The sequence below is a fragment of the Aphanomyces astaci genome, assembly GCF_000520075.1.
Source record: "Aphanomyces astaci strain APO3 unplaced genomic scaffold supercont1.4, whole genome shotgun sequence".
NCBI lineage: Eukaryota > Oomycota > Saprolegniomycetes > Saprolegniales > Verrucalvaceae > Aphanomyces > Aphanomyces astaci.
Window position 1 is genome coordinate 342,808 of NW_009798267.1, and position 24,401 is coordinate 367,208.

The 24,401-nt window shown below is 48.6% G+C and overlaps 8 protein-coding genes across 11 annotated transcripts in view; 5 read left to right on the top strand and 3 right to left on the bottom strand.

Moving 5' to 3' along the window:
* H257_02279 (hypothetical protein) overlaps positions 1–562 on the top strand; it is a gene marked incomplete at both ends in the record, with an annotated part of 2,391 nt that extends 1,829 nt beyond the window's left edge. The window contains one exon of the mRNA XM_009825838.1: positions 16–562. Coding sequence (XP_009824140.1) covers positions 16–562 — 547 coding nt within the window. The remainder of the gene's footprint in view (positions 1–15) is intronic.
* Positions 563–1,681: 1,119 nt separating this feature from the next.
* On the top strand, positions 1,682–1,982 carry H257_02280 (hypothetical protein; the record flags this gene model as incomplete). Its single annotated transcript, XM_009825839.1, has 2 exons — positions 1,682–1,905; positions 1,970–1,982. The coding sequence occupies 2 exons, from the start codon at positions 1,682–1,684 to the stop codon at positions 1,980–1,982; spliced, it is 237 nt and encodes a 78-aa protein (XP_009824141.1).
* A 1,099-nt stretch (positions 1,983–3,081) lies between these two features.
* On the bottom strand, positions 3,082–6,055 carry H257_02281 (hypothetical protein; the record flags this gene model as incomplete). Its single annotated transcript, XM_009825840.1, has 4 exons — positions 3,082–3,339; positions 3,602–4,059; positions 4,099–4,383; positions 5,821–6,055. The coding sequence occupies 4 exons, from the start codon at positions 6,053–6,055 to the stop codon at positions 3,082–3,084; spliced, it is 1,236 nt and encodes a 411-aa protein (XP_009824142.1).
* A 1,636-nt stretch (positions 6,056–7,691) lies between these two features.
* Positions 7,692–9,523, top strand: H257_02282 (hypothetical protein; the record flags this gene model as incomplete). The annotated part of the gene is made up of 5 exons (XM_009825841.1): positions 7,692–7,799; positions 7,852–7,906; positions 7,969–8,240; positions 9,034–9,448; positions 9,501–9,523. The coding sequence occupies 5 exons, from the start codon at positions 7,692–7,694 to the stop codon at positions 9,521–9,523; spliced, it is 873 nt and encodes a 290-aa protein (XP_009824143.1).
* Positions 9,524–11,259: 1,736 nt separating this feature from the next.
* On the bottom strand, positions 11,260–13,872 carry H257_02283 (hypothetical protein; the record flags this gene model as incomplete). The annotated part of the gene is made up of 3 exons (XM_009825842.1): positions 11,260–11,533; positions 11,606–11,846; positions 13,731–13,872. The coding sequence occupies 3 exons, from the start codon at positions 13,870–13,872 to the stop codon at positions 11,260–11,262; spliced, it is 657 nt and encodes a 218-aa protein (XP_009824144.1).
* A 9-nt stretch (positions 13,873–13,881) lies between these two features.
* On the top strand, positions 13,882–15,221 carry H257_02284 (hypothetical protein). Its single transcript, XM_009825843.1, has one exon. It carries the CDS (start codon positions 14,141–14,143, stop codon positions 15,074–15,076), a length of 936 nt encoding a protein of 311 aa, XP_009824145.1. The 5' UTR covers positions 13,882–14,140; the 3' UTR covers positions 15,077–15,221.
* Positions 15,222–15,964: 743 nt separating this feature from the next.
* Positions 15,965–21,987, top strand: H257_02285 (hypothetical protein). 4 transcript variants are annotated; one of them, XM_009825844.1, is made up of 9 exons: positions 15,965–16,379; positions 16,462–16,668; positions 16,721–17,109; positions 17,728–17,853; positions 18,446–19,005; positions 19,525–19,862; positions 20,363–21,022; positions 21,389–21,708; positions 21,755–21,967. In XM_009825844.1, exons 1-9 carry the CDS (start codon positions 15,980–15,982, stop codon positions 21,965–21,967), a joined length of 3,213 nt encoding a protein of 1,070 aa, XP_009824146.1. In that variant the 5' UTR covers positions 15,965–15,979. The 4 variants fall into 4 exon arrangements, with proteins under 4 accessions (XP_009824146.1, XP_009824147.1, XP_009824148.1 ...); XM_009825847.1 differs by having other exon boundaries at positions 16,003–16,406; positions 21,755–21,987; XM_009825845.1 differs by having other exon boundaries at positions 15,965–16,668.
* Positions 21,988–22,098: 111 nt separating this feature from the next.
* H257_02286 (hypothetical protein) lies at positions 22,099–24,340 on the bottom strand (the record flags this gene model as incomplete). The annotated part of the gene is made up of 1 exon (XM_009825848.1): positions 22,099–24,340. One exon carries the CDS (start codon positions 24,338–24,340, stop codon positions 22,241–22,243), a length of 2,100 nt encoding a protein of 699 aa, XP_009824150.1. The 3' UTR covers positions 22,099–22,240.
* Positions 24,341–24,401: the final 61 nt, after the last annotated feature.

The following is a 24,401-nucleotide window of genomic DNA, read 5'->3' on the forward strand; positions in this document are numbered from 1 at the left end:
GCTAGTGTGGTGGAGCGCGTACTGGTTCTGGAACGTGGACAAGTGGAACGGCAACATCCACGACGTGGTGGGACAACCGGGGGGGTTTGCGTACACCACGTACATTATCAACGGGGGCTTGGAATGTGGCCCGAACCCGGCCAACAAGGAGTCGGAGAAGTCCCGCATCGCCAATTACATCAAGTTTGCCAACTTGCTCGGCGTAGCCCCAGGCGATAACTTGTCCTGCCAGACCAGTGCCTTCCCCCCAAGCACTCCGTGGCCCAAGCCTGTGACCACCAAGACCCCCCCCTCTACGTCGCCAACCACGACCAAGACCGTCACCACATCTACCCCAACCACGACCAAGCCCATCGTGACCCCCGCGCCTACCACGACCAAGCCCATCGTGACCCCCGCGCCTACCACGACCAAACCCATCGTTACCCCCACGACGACCCCCCCGCCGTCCAACCAGTGCAATGGCAACCGCAACGTCTGCTTCTGGCCACTCACGCAACAAGTGCTGCCGTATGCCAAGTCCGACTGCCAACTCTTTCCTTCGTTTGTGTGGTGTGATTAAATGCGATTACTTTGTGCGTGTCGTTTTGAATGAGCTTATGCTAGCTTCATCAATACTAGTTGTAACGTTACCGTAAAACACGAGTCTACTAGATTTCTCTACAGGGTATGTGGTGGCATTTGCGAAATATGCCATCAAAAGCGTGGCATTCCGGCCATTTTGCCAAGTGTATCTGGCTCCTGCGGACATGGAGACTACATACACACCAAGTCATTTCACAGCGACGAATTGCTTGGACAGTACGGCCGACTCGCACTGCTTCCTGCGGTGGTTTTACATTGCAGGCAACAACCCGAGCTTGGATCCGTTGGACCGGCAATTGATTTGGAACTGCGCGGATATTTACATAGTTAAGTAGCACAAACTTCAGCGACTCGCAGCCGACGCTTCGCCCTGCCACTCCAGTGACGACTATAGGGGGCGACGGATTTTAAGGCTACTTCGATGCTTAATCAAATCGATGCAAAAGAACGAAGGCTATCTCGTCTTTGATTGGCCAGTTCAAGAAGTTTTAATCCCAACACATCGTTGAGATATCGCTCGCCAAGTGCGCCACGTCATTTTTTTCAGCATAAACCGACCCGCCAGTCAATCAAAATCGTTGTTATCACGTGCACTCAAAGCTTAAAGCCCTTAATTGGTGTCTTAACAGTTCTTAACACTGCTGAGGAGCCTGGTACGTTTGTTGTGTAGTCTTGAGGACTGATGCAAGGTCTGGCGACGATGATAGTTGCAGCATGCACAAAATCCTCCAGGAGAATGCTATAGAAAAACTTTGAGTGCGCATTGCACTATAATGCAATTCATTGACGGCATACCCGTATCTTGAGTCTAGGCGCATCCACAGCACTCGCATTGCCTCAGTATGCGGCGACCACCTTCGTTGGCCTATTTTGGGGTATAAACCTTGGATAATTAATATGTCCTTCATAATACTATCGAGTTAAAGAGGAATAATCCGAAAATTTTCGAAATTGCATACTTTAATCAAGTCTAAAACATGGTACAAACATAACGGACCAGAGTAGTACACTACTATGTCAAGCCGATTCTCGAATCAGCTCAATTTCATCAAAAAGAACAATACATCGGGATACCTGAATCCGTGGGGGTGTCATCATGGAACCTGGACGATGGACTGGGTCGGCTGCCGACTACGCACGGGCGGCGTCGCTGCCAAACCTCCTCCAAGGCAAGGTGCTCAATGAGCATGTAGAGCCTCAGTGGAGTTCAGACGGCACGCGGCTGTGGTATTTGTGGCAGGTTGCGTTGGATGGCCGCAACGAAGTGTGCGTCGTCGACGTGCATACTGGCGAGTCGCTCGTGGACAACGATCGCTATATGTATCGACATCGTCAAGTCTATGCGGATATTAGACGTTAACCGGACTTTATATAGACTATATAGGCGAACTATATAGGTTATATATACGATATAGTCCATATAGATACTCTATATAGACTATATCGTGACACTATATGGGCTGTATACTTTTATGATACGGTATATACAGATACACTACATACACTATATAGTGTCATTATATACACTATATAGCCTACTTTAGTTGATTTGTTAGATCGGAAAAGAATGTGACAGTTCAACTGCCAGAATGGACAAACCACGGAAATTTAGATAACTTTTCAAAATAAAATTAAAGAGGGTAATACTGTATTGAGATTGTTTCACGTTTAGTACTACCAAATAGAATAGGAGGTACAACGAATATTGACATGACATGTTAATATAAAGGCTTATAAATTTGACAGGACATGTCCATCAAAATGACCAGTTTACTGTCCTGTCCTGTCAAAAATCAATTGCTTCTCACCAAGTCCATTCATTTCTCAATTTCCCACTCGTGGAACACGAAGTATCCGGACCATCCATCCGGATATTTGCGACCTTTGACCAGGCCTCATAACAGGTGCGAAATCCCAGTTTTAACAAAAATAAGCTAAAATTGGGATTTCGCCGAAAAAACTCACTATTTCTGGGATTTTTGTCCAAATAGTCAGAAATGTTGTTTTATTGTCTTATTATCGGGGTCAAAAATCATCCTCCTTGGCCAGCTCGTCTTCGGCGCGGAACATCAGGCCGCCAATGATATCATCAACAATCGTAGGCGGGTGAGGGAAATGGTCATATTAGAACGAACTCCATCAAGCTGATGCCTACACATAATTGAAATGCTACACGATCGGATCAGTTCATACTTCACCTGGTTGACAGAAACCTTCGTCGTCGCATCTTCGCTGGCGATTTGGTCGTCAACCTTGCTCCATGGAAGCGCACTTCTTCGAAACAAGAAACCGCTTCATTACTTTTATCATGGCATGAGTTGAATTTTTTGAAACAAGACTTTAAAGCGATATTACGTGACGTTATATGTGGAAGCTAATACTCCGGAGTATGATTAACAAAGTTGGATAACTTGGCGATGGTTGCAATGACGGGTAAGAACGACAGAATCTCCAAACACTGACAACTTCTATTTGTGGTAGAGAGCCATCATGTATCTACACACGCGCTGCCAACGGCGTTATTGTCCAATACGCCAAGGGTAGTTCGTCGTCGTCGTCATTCAAGTCCATGGTTTCGATGTTCTCAACACCCATTTGTAGGATGGATTCGAGAGCGTTTGCCGTGTTGACGATGTCGTCACTTGTCGAACCGTTGAGATGGTTATCGTTGCCTTGTTGGTCGTGGCCATCGTGGTCATGGCCGTGACGGCCTTCAACGTGCTCGGTCGTTTGAGGGTGAGTTGCTTCGATGATCTTGCATTTTTTAAATCCACTGACAATTGTCTTCTTCGAAAGGCTGTCCCATGCATCGTTGACCCACTCAACGAGTTCTAAGCGATCGGGCGGTCGGAGCTTGAAGGTACCTTGCGAATCTTTGAAATTTGTCGATTTCATTTCGCAAGTGATTGACCCACTGACGACGAAAGTACGCCTTTTGGGCCTTCATCCAAGCCACATCCGCCGATTGACAGATCCAGGTGAATATTCGAGGTATTTTTGCCAGCACGACATTGACCTTGTTCGCGTAGGCCACGTCGTCATCAGTGAAGTGTGCACTGAAATCGTCCCAGAGCAAAAGGATTTTCTTGACGTTTTGGCCTTGGCGGTGTCCGAAGTGGTACGTCAAGAACGCAATTGAAATCGTACTGTTCCACCATGCCGTAGGGTTGCCAAAGATGCGGGAAAGGTGCCGCTCATGCAGTTCTTCGATGTCTTGCCACACTTGTCGTCCAAAGCCATTTCGATGGGTAACATTGTCTTCGACGACTTCTTTAATCTTGGACTTCTGCGACTTTAGGACAAGAAACAGAGGGTACTTTGTGCCCTTTGAGTCTGGAAGAACCATTGCGGTCATGCAATCGTTTTCGTGGCCAGCGCAGCATTTGATCCAATCGGTCTTGGAGCCCTTAGAGTTGATTGTTTCTTTGGGTAAATCCTCGTAATTTATCCCGGTTTGGCCAGCGTTGTAAATGCCTTCGATCCCATGTCATTCAATAATAGTTTTGACGTGACTTGCAAACTCATCGAGCGCAGCTTCGCCTTCTTCGAGGTTTAATTGCCCCGAAAGAGTTTTCGCACGCATAGACATTCCCCAGCGATGGAAAAAGCCTGCAACCCATGATGGACTAGCCTTGAATTGAGCGGCTGAGAGGCCAAGGTCTTTAGCGATTTCTAAGGCCTTGCAGGACAGGAGCAGTCGACTAACAGGTACACCGTCAGCGCGTAGCGGGCTCGCGATGTTTTCTTCGGCCGCATAGTCCCGATGGCACGAATCGTACGGTTTGATGCGATGGACGCCTCGCAACACTTGTTATGAAATCAATCTGGCTGCACCAATACAGAATCTTCTTCGATGATGTTTGGCGAGCGATACCAGTGAATCCTTTGTAGAACGTGTCCAACGTTGATTCCATTGTGTTGTTTTGTAGCCATTTGAGAATATGCAGCTTCTTGTATACGAGGTAAACACTCGTTGATGTTTTGCTGGGCCATTGCGAGGAATGTTTTTCACACGAGGTATGCCTGTTGCACGCCGGTGAGATGCTGTCGCTAATTCTCTAAAATCTGATATATACTTGTTTTGAAAGTTATGTATGTGGACAGTATTCTCTCTACAATGATACACCAAAGTATTTAATTAGAGGGATTTCTATTTTCCGATCTGACAAATCAACATAAGTATATAGTGTATCTATATGGACTATATCCTTTAGTTTGTATAGGTACAGTGTACATACAGCAATTATTAATAGCCCTGTGTGTATAATATCCACGAAGCGGTTTCTTGTTTCGAAGAAGTGCGCTTCCATGGAGCAAGGTTGACGACCAAATCGCCAGCGAAGATGCGACGACGAAGGTTTCTGTCAACCAGGTGAAGTATGAACTGATCCGATCGTGTAGCATTTCAATTATAGGCATCAGCTTGATGGAGTTCGTTCTAATATGACCATTTCCCTCACCCGCCTACGATTGTTGACGATATCATTGGCGGCCTGATGTTCCGCGCCGAAGACGAGCTGGCCAAGGAGGATGATTTTTGACCCCGATAATAAGACAATAAAACAACATTTCTGACTATTTGGACAAAAATCCCAGAAATAGTGAGTTTTTTCGGCGAAATCCCAATTTTAGCTTATTTTTGTTAAAACTGGGATTTCGCACCTGTTATGAGGCCTGGTCAAAGGTCGCAAATATCCGGATGGATGGTCCGGATACTTCGTGTTCCACGAGTGGGAAATTGAGAAATGAATGGACTTGGTGAGAAGCAATTGATTTTTGACAGGACAGGACAGTAAACTGGTCATTTTGATGGACATGTCCTGTCAAATTTATAAGCCTTTATATTAACATGTCATGTCAATATTCGTTGTACCTCCTATTCTATTTGGTAGTACTAAACGTGAAACAATCTCAATACAGTATTACCCTCTTTAATTTTATTTTGAAAAGTTATCTAAATTTCCGTGGTTTGTCCATTCTGGCAGTTGAACTGTCACATTCTTTTCCGATCTAACAAATCAACTAAAGTAGGCTATATAGTGTATATAATGACACTATATAGTGTATGTAGTGTATCTGTATATACCGTATCATAAAAGTATACAGCCCATATAGTGTCACGATATAGTCTATATAGAGTATCTATATGGACTATATCGTATATATAACCTATATAGTTCGCCTATATAGTCTATATAAAGTCCGGTTAACGTCTAATATCCGCATAGACTTGACGATGTCGATACATATAGCGATCGTTGTCCACGAGCGACTCGCCAGTATGCACGTCGACGACGCACACTTCGTTGCGGCCATCCAACGCAACCTGCCACAAATACCACAGCCGCGTGCCGTCTGAACTCCACTGAGGCTCTACATGCTCATTGAGCACCTTGCCTTGGAGGAGGTTTGGCAGCGACGCCGCCCGTGCGTAGTCGGCAGCCGACCCAGTCCATCGTCCAGGTTCCATGATGACACCCCCACGGATTCAGGTATCCCGATGTATTGTTCTTTTTGATGAAATTGAGCTGATTCGAGAATCGGCTTGACATAGTAGTGTACTACTCTGGTCCGTTATGTTTGTACCATGTTTTAGACTTGATTAAAGTATGCAATTTCGAAAATTTTCGGATTATTCCTCTTTAACTCGATAGTATTATGAAGGACATATTAATTATCCAAGGTTTATACCCCAAAATAGGCCAACGAAGGTGGTCGCCGCATACTGAGGCAATGCGAGTGCTGTGGATGCGCCTAGACTCAAGATACGGGTATGCCGTCAATGAATTGCATTATAGTGCAATGCGCACTCAAAGTTTTTCTATAGCATTCTCCTGGAGGATTTTGTGCATGCTGCAACTATCATCGTCGCCAGACCTTGCATCAGTCCTCAAGACTACACAACAAACGTACCAGGCTCCTCAGCAGTGTTAAGAACTGTTAAGACACCAATTAAGGGCTTTAAGCTTTGAGTGCACGTGATAACAACGATTTTGATTGACTGGCGGGTCGGTTTATGCTGAAAAAAATGACGTGGCGCACTTGGCGAGCGATATCTCAACGATGTGTTGGGATTAAAACTTCTTGAACTGGCCAATCAAAGACGAGCTAGGCTTCGTTCTTTTGCACCAATTAGATTAAGCAACGGATACATACCGGGAAAATGGCAAAACGTTGAAAAAATTGGTAAAAACATTTCGAACCAGAGTAGTACCATGGAATACAAAGAATCAGAAGTCTTAGATTTAGTTTCGACGGCGGCGGCGTGCACTACGGAGGACTTCATCAGTAGGAGTCGCGACAGGCTCTACCGTGATTGGTTGCACTGGCACGTCGACTGGTGCGTCCACGACTAAAGCACTAAGCACTTCGTATGGGGCAACGCCAACTTTGTGACCTATTTGCATCATCAACAAAAGAGTCACCTTCGCTACGCAGCCACGCCGACAAATACTATCGGCATACATGGCATCATCCTCGTTGGATGGAGCGTCCTGGAGTGGCGGGGCATCGATCTTCACTCCAAATGTTTCGCGGCCGTTGCGGACCCACTCCAACTTATGAACAGTCACAACATGTGTCTTGAACCCATCGTTGGAGTGCTGTCGCATCTTGTCACATGCCACGCCGTCGTTGATCTTGCACAACAACTTTCTCATGTAATTGCTGCGCTGGCTCGAGTTTTTCGTAATGGTGACATGGATGATGAGGCTAAATCCGGATAACATATTCGGAAAAAGTTACGCTCATTCGATTGGGAGTTCTTGATTGGCCGCCGCATATAGTGTTGTTTGTTGTTGTCGTAGTTATGAACGTTTTAAACAGGAACTATATTGAATTATATAGCTTGCGGGGAATTAACAGCTCTCCTCTGTAAACAGACGAGAGCCCGTGGCAGTGCCCTCACCCTTACGTCCAGGTACCGCGCAAGTCACGACCGTGCTAGGTAGCCTCTTCCCGACATCAACGAATTGACACTCGTGTTTCGTTGCATCAAGTAGCGCCAGTAGCGCCAGTCTTGGTTCCAAGTCGATTTAGAGTGTTATGCCGTGCAAGTCCAGGACACGCCTTGCGACAACGATCCGTCTAATCATCATCTTGACGAGATGGCTTTGAAACCTCGTCGCATGGTGACGCAGCACACTGGCAACGAGACGCATGTGCAGTTTACCAACGGTTGTGCGTTCCATCTACTGGTGCATTGGGTGGCGACGGTAGGCCACCACTGCTCATAACCAACAACACATCATCACATATATATCCCAGGCCGCCAGCATCAATACCACGACGTGGCACCCGGAGCGTCCGTCATTCAACAAACGTACGCAGGCCACGTTTGGCACTTGACACACGAAACTGAGTCGATGACGTGGCACCGTGCAGTGGGAGGGCCCCATCAAGTGACCGTTCTCGGCATCGACTTGACCGAACTGGTGCCATGGACACTGCCCGACAAGCCGGATCAAGATGCATCTGATGTAGCTGATGCTGCTGATGCTGCTACTGATAATGATGATTTATCTGCTGGGTTCAACGTTGTACATGGAGGCATCCAGCTCACGTTCGATGGCACCCCGGAGGCACACTATGACCATGTGACGGTGTCGCCCAATGGCGAGTACATTGCGTGCTTGCTTGTGGTCGAACCAGCGTCGGTATATATATATATGCTTTTCGTTCTATTTTTGTTTGCCAACATATTGTTTGGTTCGATGTATTGTGAATTCGTTCTAAACAACCTTGCAAAATTCGCCTGGTCGAATTAGTATTGAATCACGGTGGAGTTGTGATTGGTTGAATATACTTGTCTCTGAGAAATTCGACTTTTTGGGGCCGATTTGCCAAAAATCGACCGATCGATCGATTCTTTTACTAAATTTTAAATGTACAAAGTTGCCCGGTGGAGATTGTGATCACATTTAATAATGTGATACAATTAGATGCGGAATGCTTACAATGTGATTGATTCGCTCACAATACGTCTTCAGTTTATGTATTTGGTTGTGTTGTCGATTCTCTATTGTGCATACAGTATTGTAGTCGAGTCATCACTCCAATATAAAATGACACATGGAAATGAAATATCACGATGATATTGTCCATTGACCCAAAATGGTTAGATTTGCCAAATCTATTAATCGATATATTGTTTGTAAAAACTTGATGGTAGTCACACTATTTTCAGTCATTTACGAATTAGATCTTGATGGTGGTTTCCTGCCATCGGATTGGCTCAATACGTTTGCCGATTCTACTTCTTAGGTTCCTTTATATTTGATTTGATGTGTGTCGTCGAATATTTACTATTCTCCACGTTGTCGCCTTACAGTTAGTGTATAATCATCATCACTACTACACTACTAGTATAAAAACGGCATGGAAAAAATGCACTGATATATCACGCCGACATTGGTCGTCCTGATATATATATATAATATATCCTTCTAGTCCAAAACGTGTATTCCCGTGAGCACATTGTTATGCGACACACCGTACGATGTGACGGGTCTGACATGGCATCCTTCGAGCGACTGGTTCAGTTTCCTCTACAATCCCCGGGGCCACGGCTTCCTTCGCATCGTCGCAGTCCATGTGACAGGGGACACGCGCGTGCTGCTTGAGGACACATCCCCATCGACGTTTATACTCCACACCAAGCACTACATGCACTTCCTTCCATGTATCCATGAGCTTCTCTGGATGACCGAGCGCTCTGGGTACCTCCACTTGTACCTATACAACGTCCCAGCCAGCTTCCATGACATGACTGAACTGGTCGGCCTCGCCCTCACAAGTGGACCGTATGTCGTCCGCAAGGTAGTAGACGTGAACGAGACGTCTCGAACGGTCACGTTGGCAGTGAGTGGGTTTTACCCACACCAAGACCCGTATTATATTCACGTGTTGAGCGTTAGGCATAAAGAGGAGCAGATCGTGAGGACTTGGTCGAGGAGGTCGATGAGGGCTTCAGGGGTCTCGGTGTAGCTAACTAATCATGTCAGGCTAGCAGTCCCTTGAACAATAGGTCGGCAAACATGAAGTCCACCGCCGAGTGACAGAACGCCACCACCGCGTCGGTCTGGCACATAAGCACTCTTGTGGGCGTGTACACTTCAAAGTGGGTCATGAAGGAGTAGTACATTTGGGAGTCTTCATGGAGCGCCAGCTGCCAGTAGCCTTTGAACCAGTCGGGGGTTAAAAACGCCCGCGCGCCCACCAAGACAGTCAAGGCGGCGTTCGGGGTTCAGCATAGGCCATGGCATAGGCTCCGTGCACGCATTGATGGGCCGGCTGTCGATGGTCATGCGCAAGTCGCCAGGGTCTTTCTTGGGGAGGATGCGTGGCGCCGATGCCCATGTTGCGCGGTTGTTTCGGTACCAGACCGGCTGCTTCGAGCTCGTGCACATGTGTCTTCAGGAACTCCACATGGGCTGGGGGGTATCGTCGCAGGCCACACTTGACAGGGACGGCGCCAGGCTTGATGCGCATTCGTAGCGGCTCCACCTTGATCGGCTCGTCATGGCCTATCTCCAGCCGGAATACATCACCGTGCTTGGCCAGGAGGAATCGCAGCTTCTCGAGGAGGGCCGCGGTCAAGCCTCCGTCTTCGGCAGCATGGAGCTTGTCTTAAATCACCGCTTCAACCACCGCTCACCGCCTGTTCCGCTCGCCTTCTGCGTCTTCAGAAGATGGGACTTGGATGTTGGGGGTGGCACAGTGCATGCCGTTATCACCGCACTCGTCACTTGTGGCGGCCACTTGAGTCAGGTGGCTGACATTTGTCATCGCAGACGGCTTGTCCACATCGCTGACATCCCAGACTTCTTGGTTGGCAAAGGCGTGGCTGAGCAACTCAACGTCAGAGAAACCCAGCCGTTTCATCACAGCCCGGCTAATCAGGAGCTCTGCCTCGTTGGAGGAAGAGTCCACCAGGCCTTGAGTCCACGCAGGGCCAAAGGTCCACAGGGGGTGTCCAGCATGACGAACTTGAACTGCATTTGGCGGTCGAGCTTGAGGGCAGGTGCTTGACCATACGGCTGGATCACGAATGGCTCTGGTGAAATCACCTTGACTTCCACGCCGACCCGCTCCAGGGACTTCATGACACCGGCTGTCACCAAGGTAACGTCGGAGCCGGTGTCGAGGAGGGTCGTCGTGACGGACACGATGCCTTCGATCTTGGCTTCGCGGTCAAGGGACTTGGTAGCGCTGCCTTGAAGCTTGGTCATCTTCTTGTTGCGCGCGCTCTCCCACTTGTCCATTTGCTCCTTGAGCAGGCGCTCAGATTCACTAGCCGCGCACTTGGGGCAGTTCACGACCTTGTGGTTCTCGCTGCGACACTTGAGACATGTTCCCTTCTTGCGTTCGTACTTCGGACTGTCTTACTCAGGGGATGGCGCCGGGGACGTCCACTGCTGTTGCCAACGCTGGCATCAGATCGTCCAGGCTTGAACGGCCGCAATGGAGCTGCGGCTACCGTCGCAGGCAGCGCTGAAATCTTATCGTCTTTCACCGGGGCCTACAAGTGGTACCGGGCGGCATGCATGCGCAGGCAGTCAACGAAACAGTACACGTTGGACTTCAATGGCTTGTTGCGTTTGAGGGCCAGCTGGTGTTGGACCAACTTCTGCAGGCCAAGCGGCTCGATCGCCTTGACCATGATGTCGACAACTGTCATGGTTTCTCTTTTTCCAAGTCCCACGCTTCGTCGTCGCGTTCCAAGGCTTGCATCAAGTTGTCAAGCATCTTGCCAATCTGCGAGTCGGCGTCCAGGATGGTCGTGTCGAACCGGATCGCCGTCGTCAAACGCTTCTTGAGCACTTCTAGGTCTTGAGGCTTCTCTTCAAAGGCCTTGCTAAACCATGCGGCCCACTGTGTGTTCGCAACGCCACGGTAGTCGCGGTTGGCCATGTCCCACATCGCCACACGCTTCTTGGTAAAGACGTCCCTGCGCGTACTGACAGGTATCACGAACGGACTTGAGCCTTTGAGCTTTAGGGTGTTGACTTGGTCCAGTTACTTGTTGTACAGGCGGATGAACACCGCCGCCCCGACTTGGTGAAGCTGCCTGAACGAGGGCGGGTCAGGGAGCGCCGGCGTTGTACACGAAGCAGCGCTCATCGCCTTATCCCATATCATCGTCATCGGGGACAGGGGGCAGGTCGGTGGTGCCAGTTGGTGTCGCAGCTGGCGCGGGGGTTCAAATGCGGCGGCCACGGGAGTCGGTGTGTGCGCCGTAAATGGGGTGTTTGCGTCGCCATCTGGTTGAAGCCGCTGGTCAACAGCTGGTGGATATTACGCCGGCGTGGAGAGGTGAACGGGGTAGTCACTTAACGGCGCAAGGGACGTCCGAGTTTGGCTTCTCGGGATCGAGATCGTTCCGTCCCGTTAACAGGGGACAGCGAGCGTTGGTGGTCGTAGTCACTCATTAGGCCTCTGGACCAATTACACAGTTTTTGCTCAAATAGTGCAATATATTGGAATCATATCGGGATATTTCGCATTTTGTACCTCAACTGACGGTATATATACGATAAAATGATTTACTGACTATTTGGCTGAAAGATTGACAACTACATCAGTGATCAAGAAACCTCGTAATTTACTCATCTACTTGTCAAATACTAGTATGAAGTTACTGATCAAATATGTAAACATAGAGGTATATTTCCATCGCCCTTGGACTCAAATTCTCGTTGGCTGTAAGTTTTTCGCGTCAATCACAACGAAAGCTCAACATCCTCAAGAGTGCCTTCTAACCATTCCTTTACTCGTAACTCATAATTCATCTCTTTCATCTCCTGTGTACCATGCGTCTCAATGTGTCGTCTATGATGGAGCGCCTCCAGGACCAGACTGCGTCGGATATCCACACCCTCCAGCAAAGTCTGAATGAATACGGCGAAGCCGTCCTGGAAGTATGATGCCGTTCCGCCTCGAGGGCCACTTAGGACAAAGATGATTGTCCTCACAGTTGGCCAATTCTTGTGATTGTTAATCAAGTTTTGCACTATCTTTAATTAGGTTTTACAGGTATACTTCCGGTTTTGGCAGACACAGCTGAGGGTGATGATAAAGATGAGTTGCGAAACCTCTCTAATGACTACTATCGTGCCGTCATGGCACGCTACAAGTGTGTGGTAGCTGAAAACACCTCAAAGAGAGCCGCGAACCAACGCAGATACCTACAGCGCCGTGCAGAGCGGTTTGCGACGGAAGTTGCCCGCGCCAGCCGTACTTCACGTGGCCTTGCCTCCCATGACGAGTACGGGAAGTTACCTCCCAAATCTTGTGGAAGGTATGCCAACAAGAATGGCTCAAGTAGTTTTGAGAAACGGAGGTGCAATCAATAAATAGTGAATGAAATCTCAGTGCGTCTATAGTTTTTATCACCCTGAAAACTGGTTTTTCTCAATTTTACAAAAGAGTAAATTGGATTTCACAATTTTTAGACTAGTATCACAATTCGATACCAATTCAAAGTATTATCCCAAAGTACGATGATTCAAAATTGAATATTGTTTCAAAAAATTCAAAAACTCGAGTGCGTCTATAGTTTTTGTCAGGACTGTAGTCGCCGCTGATAAATACATGTGGTTTTTAATCAATTATTTGAAATTTGTATGCAATAGTGTAATATTAATAAAATGCATACAAACAACAAGTATAAATATATCTGAACTATTTTATTATGGAAACTTGTCCTTGATTCCGATCTACTATTAATAGTACTCAGTTATCGCTTACTATCGAGTCATTTTGGAAATGACTTGGATATTGCTGAATTGCATACTCATGAGGAAAACACTCTATTTCTTCAGAAATACCAGAGCAAGTCATCAGTAGCTAAAGCATATTGGATATAAACGAGGCTTTCACTGAAACATTCATGCTCTTCCGAAATATGTGACGAACTGGTTTGGTGACCTATTCCTTCGGGCGATGGGGTCAAAGAATTCTTGCTTCCGTCGTTATCCGGACGGGAACCTCGTGCGGAGGCCGATTTAAATTGCAAACTGAAGTCTCTTACTACGAATTACTATTTTAATAGTAATTCGTAGATGTAGTACTATTAATATTAAAATATTAATAGTACTACATCTTCTGGTCTTTTTTAAGTCTACGTCCAATGAAAATGCGCCAACAAAACACATCTTTCAACCGCACGACAATGGCGTACAACCGCTCGACAATGGCGTACAACCGCTCGACAATGGCGTACAACCGCTCGACAATGGCGTACAACCGCTCGACAATGGCGTACAACCGCACGACGAATGGCAGCATGCTGCACATAATGGAGACTAACGGCCTTACCGATGATGAGACCATGAGCCGACCTCTAAAAAGGCTCATAGGTCTTTCTGCAGCGCCATGCAGAACAAATGCCCTCAACTTGAACGATCAACTCAGCACTGATTGAAATCCCACTGCACATAAAGTGTCTGATCCAGCGGTGGACGGCACACAATTCTTTTTTATCGTGAGCCAGCCAGCCTGCCTTGCGCCTTGCTCTCATTCTTGAATTTGCTTAGCCTCAGTCACATTCCATACAATGAAAACGGTGGTATTGCTAGCGTCGGTGGCGGCCGTGCAGTCGGCGGGCCTCGAGACGTACTTGCCCAAGTCGCTTTTCCAGTCCGTTTTTCCCAAAGCGTTGCCCATCTACTCGTACGAGAAGATGATCGCCGTGTCCAAGATTTACCCCGCATTTGCCAACACGGGCAACGTCGACGTCGACAAGCGCGAAGTCGCGGCCTTTCTAGGGCAAATCGCGCACGAGTCGGGGTACTTGCAATACGTGGAAGAAATCAACAAGTCCACTATGTGCGAGGCATCGGCCGACTACCCGTGTGCCCCGGGCAAGCAATACTTTGGTCGGGGGCCGATCCAGTTGTCGTGGAACTACAACTACAAAGACTTTGGCATTGCTGCGGGCAAAGATCTGGTGGCGAACCCCGATCTGGTGGCGCAAGACCTCTGGCTAGTGTGGTGGAGCGCGTACTGGTTCTGGAACGTGGACAAGTGGAACGGCAACATCCACGACGTGGTGGGACAACCGGGGGGGTTTGCGTACACCACGTACATTATCAACGGGGGCTTGGAATGTGGCCCGAACCCGGCCAACAAGGAGTCGGAGAAGTCCCGCATCGCCAATTACATCAAGTTTGCCAACTTGCTCGGCGTAGCCCCAGGCGATAACTTGTCCTGCCAGACCAGTGCCTTCCCCCCAAGCACTCTGTGGCCCAAGCCCGTGACCACCGAGACTCCCCCCCTCTACGACCAAGACCGTCACCACATCTACCCCAACCACGACCAAGACCATCGTCACCCCCACGACCAAGCCCATCGTTACCCTCACGACGACCCCCTGCCGTCCAACCAGTGCAATGGCAACCGCAACGTCTGCTTCTGGCCACTTAATCAACAAGTGCTGCCTTATGCCAAGGCCCACTGCCAACTCTTTCTTTGGTCTGTGTGGTGTGATTAAATGCGATTACTTTGTGTGTGTCGTTTGAATGAGCTTATGCTAGCTTCATCAATACTAGTTGAAACGTTACCGTAAAACACGAGTCTACTAGATTTCTCTATGTGGTGGCATTTACGAAATATGCTATCAAAGCGTGGCATTCCGGCCATTTTGCCAAGTGTATCTGGCCCCTACGGACATGGAGACTACATACATGTATACACCAAGTCATTTCACAGCGACGAGGTGTTTGGACTCTACGGGCGACTCGCACTGCATCCTGCGGTGGTTTTACATTGCAGGCAACAACCCGAGCTTGGATCCGTTGGACCGGCAATTGATTTGGAACTGCGCGGATATTTACATAGTTAAGTAGCACAAACTTCAGCGACTCGCAGCCGACGCTTCGCCCTGCCACTCCAGTGACGACTGCTACAGTACTACCACCCTGGCCCCAGTGACCCCTCGTCCAGTGACCACTCCAACATCAACCAGAAAGACGCCAGTCCTTTCGTCCGCCACCGCGGTGCCGACCACTGCGGACCCCAGCAACAAGTGCTGCAACGTACACCAACACTTGCTAACCTTACTGGCCGTTGACCCAACACTTGCTGCAGTACAGCAAGGGCGACTGTGCCCTGTTTGGGTCGTTCGTGTGGTGCCCGTAACGATTATGGGAATATGTCAGTTCTAATTGTATGTCTCCTGGTGAAGATCACACCAACTATGGGACTTTGCCGTGGAATAGAATCGAATGAATTTCACAAATGCCATTTGCGATTGTCCTAGCCAATGAGATGTTCACTAACGAAACATTTCTACCAATCATCAATTAGTATAGTTTGGCCAAGCCAAAATGTTGACCTGCATATGCTTATTGCATACATTACATAAGCTTAAAATCTGACGCATACATACACTAGTATGTCAAGTCGATTCTCGAATCAGCTGAATCCGTTCATGGAAACTCGACGATGGACTGGGTCGGCTGCCGACTACGCACGGGCGGCGTCGCTGCCAAACCTCCTCCAAGGCAAGGTGCTCAATGAGCATGTAGAGCCTCAGTGGAGTTCAGACGGCACGCGGCTGTGGTATTTGCGGCAGGTTGCGTTGGATGGCCGCAACGAAGTGTGCGTCGTCGACGTGCATACTGGCGAGTCGCTCGTGGACAACGATCGCTTGAAGGCAGCCATGGGGAACGTCTTGGCCGATGAATTCCCATCCCTGGAGCCTCGGGAGATTCGATTCCGCAGCGTGGCGTTGGTCGACAACGCTCCACGCGTCGTTCGTGTCCGCGTGGCAGTGCCCTCACCCTTACCTCCAGGTACCGCGCAAGTCACGACCGTGCTAGGTAGCCTCTTCCTGACATCAACGAATTGACACTCGTGTTTCGTTGCATCGAGTAGCGCCACAGTCTTGGTTCCAAGTCGATTTAGAGCGTTATGCCGTGCAAGTCCAGGACACGCCTTACAACGATCCGTCTAATCATCATCTTGACGAGATGGCTTTGAAACCTCGTCGCATGGTGACGCAGCACACTGGCAACGAGACGCATGTGCAGTTTACCAACGGTTGTGCGTTCCATCTACTGGTGTATTGGGTCGATGGCGACGGTAGGCCACCACTGCTCATAACCAACAACACATCATCACATATATATCCCAGGCCGCCAGCATCAATACCACGACGTGGCACCCGGAGCGTCCGTCGTTCAACAAACGTACGCAGGCCACGTTTGGCACTTGACACACGAAACTGAGTCGATGACGTGGCACCGTGCAGTGGAAGGGCCCCATCAAGTGACCGTTCTCGGCATCGACTTGACCGAACTGGTGCCATGGACACTGCCCGACAAGCCGGACCAAGATGCATCTGATGTAGCTGATGCTGCTGATGCTGCTACTGATAATGATGATTTATCTGCTGGGTTCAACGTTGTACATGGAGGCATCCAGCTCACGTTCGATGGCACCCCGGAGGCACACTATGACCATGTGACGGTGTCGCCCAATGGCGAGTACATTGCGTGCTTGCTTGTGGTCGAACCAGCGTCGGTATATATATATATGCTTTTCGTTCTATTTTTGTTTGCCAACATATTGTTTGGTTCGATGTATTGTGAATTCGTTCTAAACAACCTTGCAAAATTCGCCTGGTCGAATTAGTATTGAATCACGGTGGAGTTGTGATTGGTTGTTTATACCGTGTAGCGTATATAGGTGTAGGTTTAGATAACCATATAGATTTGGACTCCTCTGTAAAATTATATAATCCTCTGTATTATTACACTTGATTATTGTATGCATATGGTACTCGACACTATCCGTATCCGGATACTTGCCATACGTTACACGGTACTTGTCCTTTTTTCTGCAAGAGCCAATCAAATCCACGCAAAAATGGATAAGCCAATAGCGTCGATTCGTGATTCGATTCGGCTCGATGCGACGGGGTCTGGAAATTCGTATCGGATCCACAATATATATAAATATATATATATATATTCGTTCTTTTTTTGCAAACGAATTTTTTTTGGTTTAGCTTTTTCAGGTCACACATGATGCAATTTTCGAATATATATATTGTATTTTGTGTTTTATATATTTGGCGCTTCCTAAATGTTACTAATGTTTAATTTTTGCATTTTCATACACGAATAATAAATACATTAGGCCTCGACATACACACTGACGTTGGTGGAACATTGCGGGGCACCAAAGCCGACCGTTCAAACACACAAGTACCCCCAGCCAGGCGACGACATGCGGATCTTCCGCCCGTTTGTGGTCCACATTGCCGTACGTACGAAATGATATGTCACGATGACGTGATACTGAATTTTCACTCTGAGAAATTCGACTTTTTGGGGCCGATTTGCCAAAAATCGACCGATCGATCGATACTTTGTACTAAATTTTAAATGTACAAAGTTGCCCGGTGGGGATTGTAATCACATTTAATAATGTGATACAATTACATGCGGAATGCTTACAATTGATTGGCTCACAATGCGTCTTCAGTTTATGTATTTGGTTGTGTTGTCGATTCTCTATTCTGTATACAGTATTGTAGTCGAATCATCACTGAATATATAAAATGGCACATGGAAATGAAATATCACACTATTTTCAGTCATTTACGAATTAGACCTTGATGGTGGTTTCCTGCCATCGGATTGGCTCAATACGTTTGCCGATTCTACTTCTTAGGTTCCTTTATATTTAGTTGTGTGTCGTCGATTTTTACCATTCTCCACGTTCTCGCCTTACAGTTAGTGTATAATCATCATCACTACTACACTACTAGTATAAAAACGGCATGGAAAAAATGCACTGATATATCACGCCGACATTGGTCGTCCTGATATATATATATAATATATCCTTCTAGTCCAAAACGTGTATTCCCGTGAGCACATTGTTATGCGACACACCGTACGATGTGACGGGTCTGACATGGCATCCTTCGAGCGACTGGTTCAGTTTCCTCTACAATCCCCGGGGCCACGGCTTCCTTCGCATCGTCGCAGTCCATGTGACAGGGGACACGCGCGTGCTGCTTGAGGACACATCCCCATCGAAGTTTATACTCCACACCAAGCACTACATGCACTTCCTTCCATGTACCCATGAGCTTCTCTGGATATCCGAGCGCTCTGGGTACCGCCACTTGTACCTATACAACGTTCCAGCCAGCTTCCATGACATGACTGAACTGGTCGGCCTCGCCCTCACAAGTGGACCGTATGTCGTCCGCAAGGTAGTGGACGTGAACGAGACGTCTCGAACGGTCACGTTGGCAGTGAGTGGGTTTTACCCACACCAAGACCCGTACTATATTCACGTGCTGCGGTTGCATCTTGACACACACGAGCTCGTGCCTTTGACAAAAGCGGACGGATTTCACCGTCCGCTAGAGTACTCCGCCGACGGCTCCGTGTACTTGGATAGGTATGATTATATATATATATATAAGGCTCGGTGATCTGGGATAGGTGTGATTGTATATATTATATATATATATATACTTGACAGATGTGATTGATACATAAGGCTCGGTGATCTTGGATACGTGCGATTGTATATATATATATTTAGACAGATATGATTGTTATGTATATATATATATATATATATATTATATATTAACCTTTCATCCAACATTTGGAGTTTTGTGTGCGGATGATTCGCCAAAAATCCTGGTTGTTTGGATTTTGTATGTACAAAATGCACCAGACAAGAAAAGGCACACACGAAGTCGATGTGAAAGCGAGAGAATTTGATTGGCCACTTGATTTTTTATCTGGGTTTTGATTGGTCCATCGATTGACAGTCGTTTGTCTATCTGCTCTTCTTTACACGTTACCATGTTGTACGAACGGCTATTAAGGGAAATATTATAATAGTCCATCCTATAGTAGAAAATTCAAAATTCGTCCATGCTAATATAATATTTGTGGTTTATTGCAGGTATTCGCGTGTGGACATGGCGCCTTGCATTGAACTTCGCCGGTCCGTGGACGGTAGCTTGGTGTGTGTGCTGGAACAAGGCAACTATAAACCGCTCCAAGACCAAGTGCAGTGGCAGCCGCCCAGTCGGTTTGCCTGTCCTGGTCGTGATGGCGTCACCCTCATCTTCGGCCTCGTCGTGTTCCCCATTGGCTACGACTTTGAGACCAGACTTCGAGTAGTCGAACACATTTACGCAGGTCCCCACGGCGCCCACGTGCCCAAAGCATTTGGCCTGCATCTCGAAATGCAACAGCTGGCCGAACTCGGGTTTGCCGTCGTGCAAGTTGATGGCATGGGTAAGGAGGGCTACGATTACTACTAGTACTGCTACTACTACTAGTAGTATCTACTATGAAACCTCCTACTGACCTGTCGCCCAATGGGGATGTAGTAGTATACTGTATGTATATGTATGCCACACGTGTGTTTGAAAAACTAGGGCGTTTGAGTGACATGGTGACTAGTCGTTGCTTTTTCAGTTGATGGAAGAACTCACAACCCCCATATATCCGAACCCTCCATATATTGAAGATATGTTCGGCTTCGTTATATATATATATATATACTATTAATAGTATTGTGCTGCTTTCTGCCAAAGTTTGGTAGAGTAATATTATCGTGTGACTGACTGTTACCGGTTGATATTCCCACCGGGAATGTCGTTGTACTATACTCCTACTAGTACTACTACTACGACTACTACTGTACTACGACTACTACAATGCTATCGAATTCGCTCCCTTTCTCTCATCTTGTCGACTCTCAATTTGGTTACGCTCCTCACACTTGGTTGTAGGCACGGCGCACCGGTCTAAGGCGTTTCACGACGTTTGTTTTCAGAATATTCGGGACGCCGGCTTTCCCGATCGCAAGCTTTGGCTAGAGTCCCTTGCAGTCAAATTCCCGTCACTCGACTTATCCACCGGCGGCGTCGGCATTTACGGCGGGTCCGCGGGCGGGCAAAATGCGGTCGCTGGCTTGTTCCATCATGGGGACATGTATTCAGTGGCGGTGGCCGACTGCGGCTGCCATGACAACCGTGTCGACAAGTTGTGGTGGAACGAGCTGTGGATGGGGCATCCGTTCAACGACCAACTGTACGCGGCCAATGCCAACGCCACGTACGCCCACCACATGCAGCCGCACCAGCACCTACAGCTGACAGTGGGGATGCTCGATGCCAACGTCGACCCCGCCTGTACGTTTCAGCTGGTGCAGGCACTGATTGACGCCGACAAGGACGTGGATGTCGTCGTGTTCCCTAAGCTAGGGCACGGCGCCGGTGGAAGCGCGTATGGCACTCGCAAACGATGGGACTTTTTCGTGCAACATCTCCAAGGCAACGAGCCAAGACATTCGACGACGAAACAAACAGAGGCGGGGGGGGGGCTTTGGGGCTTTCCCACCAGACGAAAGGGGGGAAAGGGGGGCGACGATCTTCTGCGGAAGAAGCAGGGTTATAAGAATAATACACTCGTATGTATGTATGGACGAGTTGGATGTACAGTGTTAGACAGACTTCGTTTTTAAGTCCTTGGAACTGGCCAGCTATGGATGAAGCAATACATGCAAGGTACAGGCAATGCAGTAGGTAAAGTTAGAACTATTCCTTGTCGATAAATAACACCAGGAATGAACGCACACAACGATGGTATCACGTAAAGGGTTTCTAGTAGTACAGTATATAGACCCCATCACACGTATTATAATTGGATTGGACGCTAAACTAGTAAATAACAACAGACTTCAACCGTTTATCCAGTATATCACCTCGACAAAGTATACATGCATCGCAAAGGGGCTTTCTTGTGTGTATAAATAGCTCCCCAAATCGCCACACAATCCTCCAAAATCATGCCCGACGACGGGGGCGATCGCAAGCACGATGTGTTTGGGGACGGCACTCCGTGCGAAGGGGATGAAGTGGACATTGACAATCTCCCGCCGTCGCTGATTGCGTCGGTGGAAGCTGGCTTTTCAAAGCCCAAGCGCCGCATCCCCTTCAATCCGACCGAAGGCGAAGTCCACGCCCGCGAAAGCACTCGGCCGTGGCGACTCGACGGCCATCGAAAGCTGCTCGCGGCAAACCACCGCGCAGAGGAAGAGCAGTGGGAGAAGCGGCGCCTCGGGCTCGCCAAGCAGGTACTACTTGTGATATATCTCCGCAATCGTAATACTAGTCTCGTAGGTCCACGAAGGCCTGCTGCACAATTACAACATTTACGTGGGCATTTCTGAAGTGGGGAATGTGATTAAACTCGGCCAAGACCAGCGGCGGCAAGAGCAACAAGGACTTCTGCCAGTCCACAAAGACATTGCCGCGTCGGCTATTTTGGTCGCGGCGGAAAAGTATGACCTGGCTCGCATTGCAGTGCTTCTGGATAAAGTCCCTAAAAAGTAATCCAAACACGGTCGATCATACTTTTGTTTTCAAACTAATCATCCCCATTGAACTAGCTATATGTTGCGCCCAACTGTAACTATTAATACTACATGTAGTCACCTAAACATGACTGCGTTCTTCTACACAGTGTTCAACGTTGGTGTATTCGTGGTCGGGTAGACATTAAGTTAGGCACAACTGTACGCCGCCCCATATTAATCGTGGCCAACTGGTGTGGTTCAATTATTCAAGAAGCCAGTGGAAAGCCCACCATGGGGTTGGTAACACTTGTCAAAAGGCACAGTCGCCTTTGTCGTACTGACACGTAGTCGAGTTGCACTCGGGGTCACAAAAGTAATTCCCCCAATCAGCATGGCTGCAGCTTTCAGAGCAATCCGATGTGCACAGCAGGGGGAGCTGACGTTGTTGACAATACACGGTCGACGAGATGTCCACATACCACGGGTCCAATTGAGCTACCACGTCGTCTGAGATGAACTCGATGGGGTTGTGGTTCAGGTAGAGGTAAATGCCGTGGCGGGCCGTGACGAGCGAGTCGGGAAAGACTGAAATGTTGTTCGAGTCGAGATATACCCAGTACAAATTTGGCAGCAAATGCAGCTCGGGTGGGATGGTACTGATGTGATTCGAGTCGAGCGCCAACACTTCCAAGTCTTGCATTTGCAGCACCGGTAGTGGAAACTCCGTCAAGTTGGTCGAGCTCAGCCACAGCGAGTTCAGGTGCTGCCAGTTGTTAAAGATGGCATTTGGAATGTTTTGAAGGGGGGACCCCACAAGGAAGATAGATCGGAGGCTGGGGCCCGGAGTTTGCAACGCAAGTGGCACGTGGTCCAATAAGCTGTGCCGAATAAGGGCCACGATCACTGTGTTTGGGATCGCGGAGCTTGGGATGTTCCACTGTTGCATGCTTGTGAATTCAAAGTGAAATGCATACAGCGATTGAAATTGGTACATTGTCTCCGCCGCCAAACCTTGGCGTAGCCCGCACTTTCGGATGTGCAAAAAGAGGAGGTTTTGCCCGAGATCGGTGGCATTGATGTATTCGTCCAACACGTCGTCATAGTTGGACGAGTTGCACGTCCATCGAAAGTAGATGCAATTGCAAGACCGTGAGAACCACGGAGCCGAGTCCAGTATGCAGCCCGGGGGGCACGGGAGCCTGTAGAATTCCGCGGTTACCGCCACCGCAACCACCGCGAGTCCCCACAAAACGCTGAGCACAATCACACACCGCAGCACATATTCGTGCTCTTGATGCCAGGTAAATGCTTGTGTTTTGGACGCGACGTACGACTGAATCGAGTTGCCGATGGAGCTAAAACCTCGTCCTGCCGCTGGGATGGACGAGTTCATGGACGCCGTTGGAGCAAGTAGCATTGGGTGTACAAAATTGCTAGGCTGTCGTCGGTGCTCCCTACTACTGTGGCCAAGGGGGCTACTGTGGCCAAGGGTGGTTTCCATTGGCGTTACCAGCACATTGCGCAGCGTCACCCCCTTCGTGGTGCGTACTCGTTTAGACAGCGCCTGTAAAGCGAGGTAGTTCATGATGCTAGGCAGCATCACCATAACGGGCTGGACGGGCGTCCACACGATCAACGTCCGGACAGATGTAACCGACTGGGCCAGCCACGTAAAGTCATGCGATTCGTTGCCAGAGCCGTAAACCTTGTATTCGACCAGGGGCACCAGAAACAACACGAGGGGGATGATCGCCGAAAGCAGGGACGACAGGCACGCGTCGAGGATGCCGATGAGGGTCTTCTTGAGACCGGAGCTGCGAAACAGCAGCGCCCACGTCGTGATGAGGCAGTTGGACGCGAGCACCATGGCATAGAACAATGACACTTTGCGATCGACGATCTGTTTAGCCATTTGACCGGCGATCCACGTTTCCGATGAAATCTCTAACAAGTGACCCGTAGCCATCGACATGTTGGGGGACATGACGAGCGAGGGCGGGATGATTATTCCGTACATTGGCTTCCAATGCGGGGAGCGTGCGGTGAAGCGGGTGGCCGTTTTCCTTGCGGCAACTCTCCGGACTAGATGCCTCAGTATGGGGCTGGATGAGTAAAACAGCTTGAAAAACGGTGTCAAGTGAAGGCACGCCATGCCTAGAAACAGGATCGAGGACGGTCGGGGGGCGTACGCCCGCATGGCAGTGGCCTCAAACGGCGTCAGGGTGAGCATGAGGTAGGCGAGGCTGAGAAAGTAGATGGCGGACATGATGTGCAACGTGTACACAACCGTGAGAACAAGCCGACGAAACCAGCGCAAGCGAAGACCGAGAACGTATGGCTCACTCGCGGCGTTGCGGTGCTGGTTCAATTTCAGCGTAGGCCCCTTGAGCTGCGGTGGTGGTGATGCCATCGCTTCAAGGGCCTCGAATGCTCTGAAGCTTAAAATATACCGGAGCGTTTCAAACGATCCA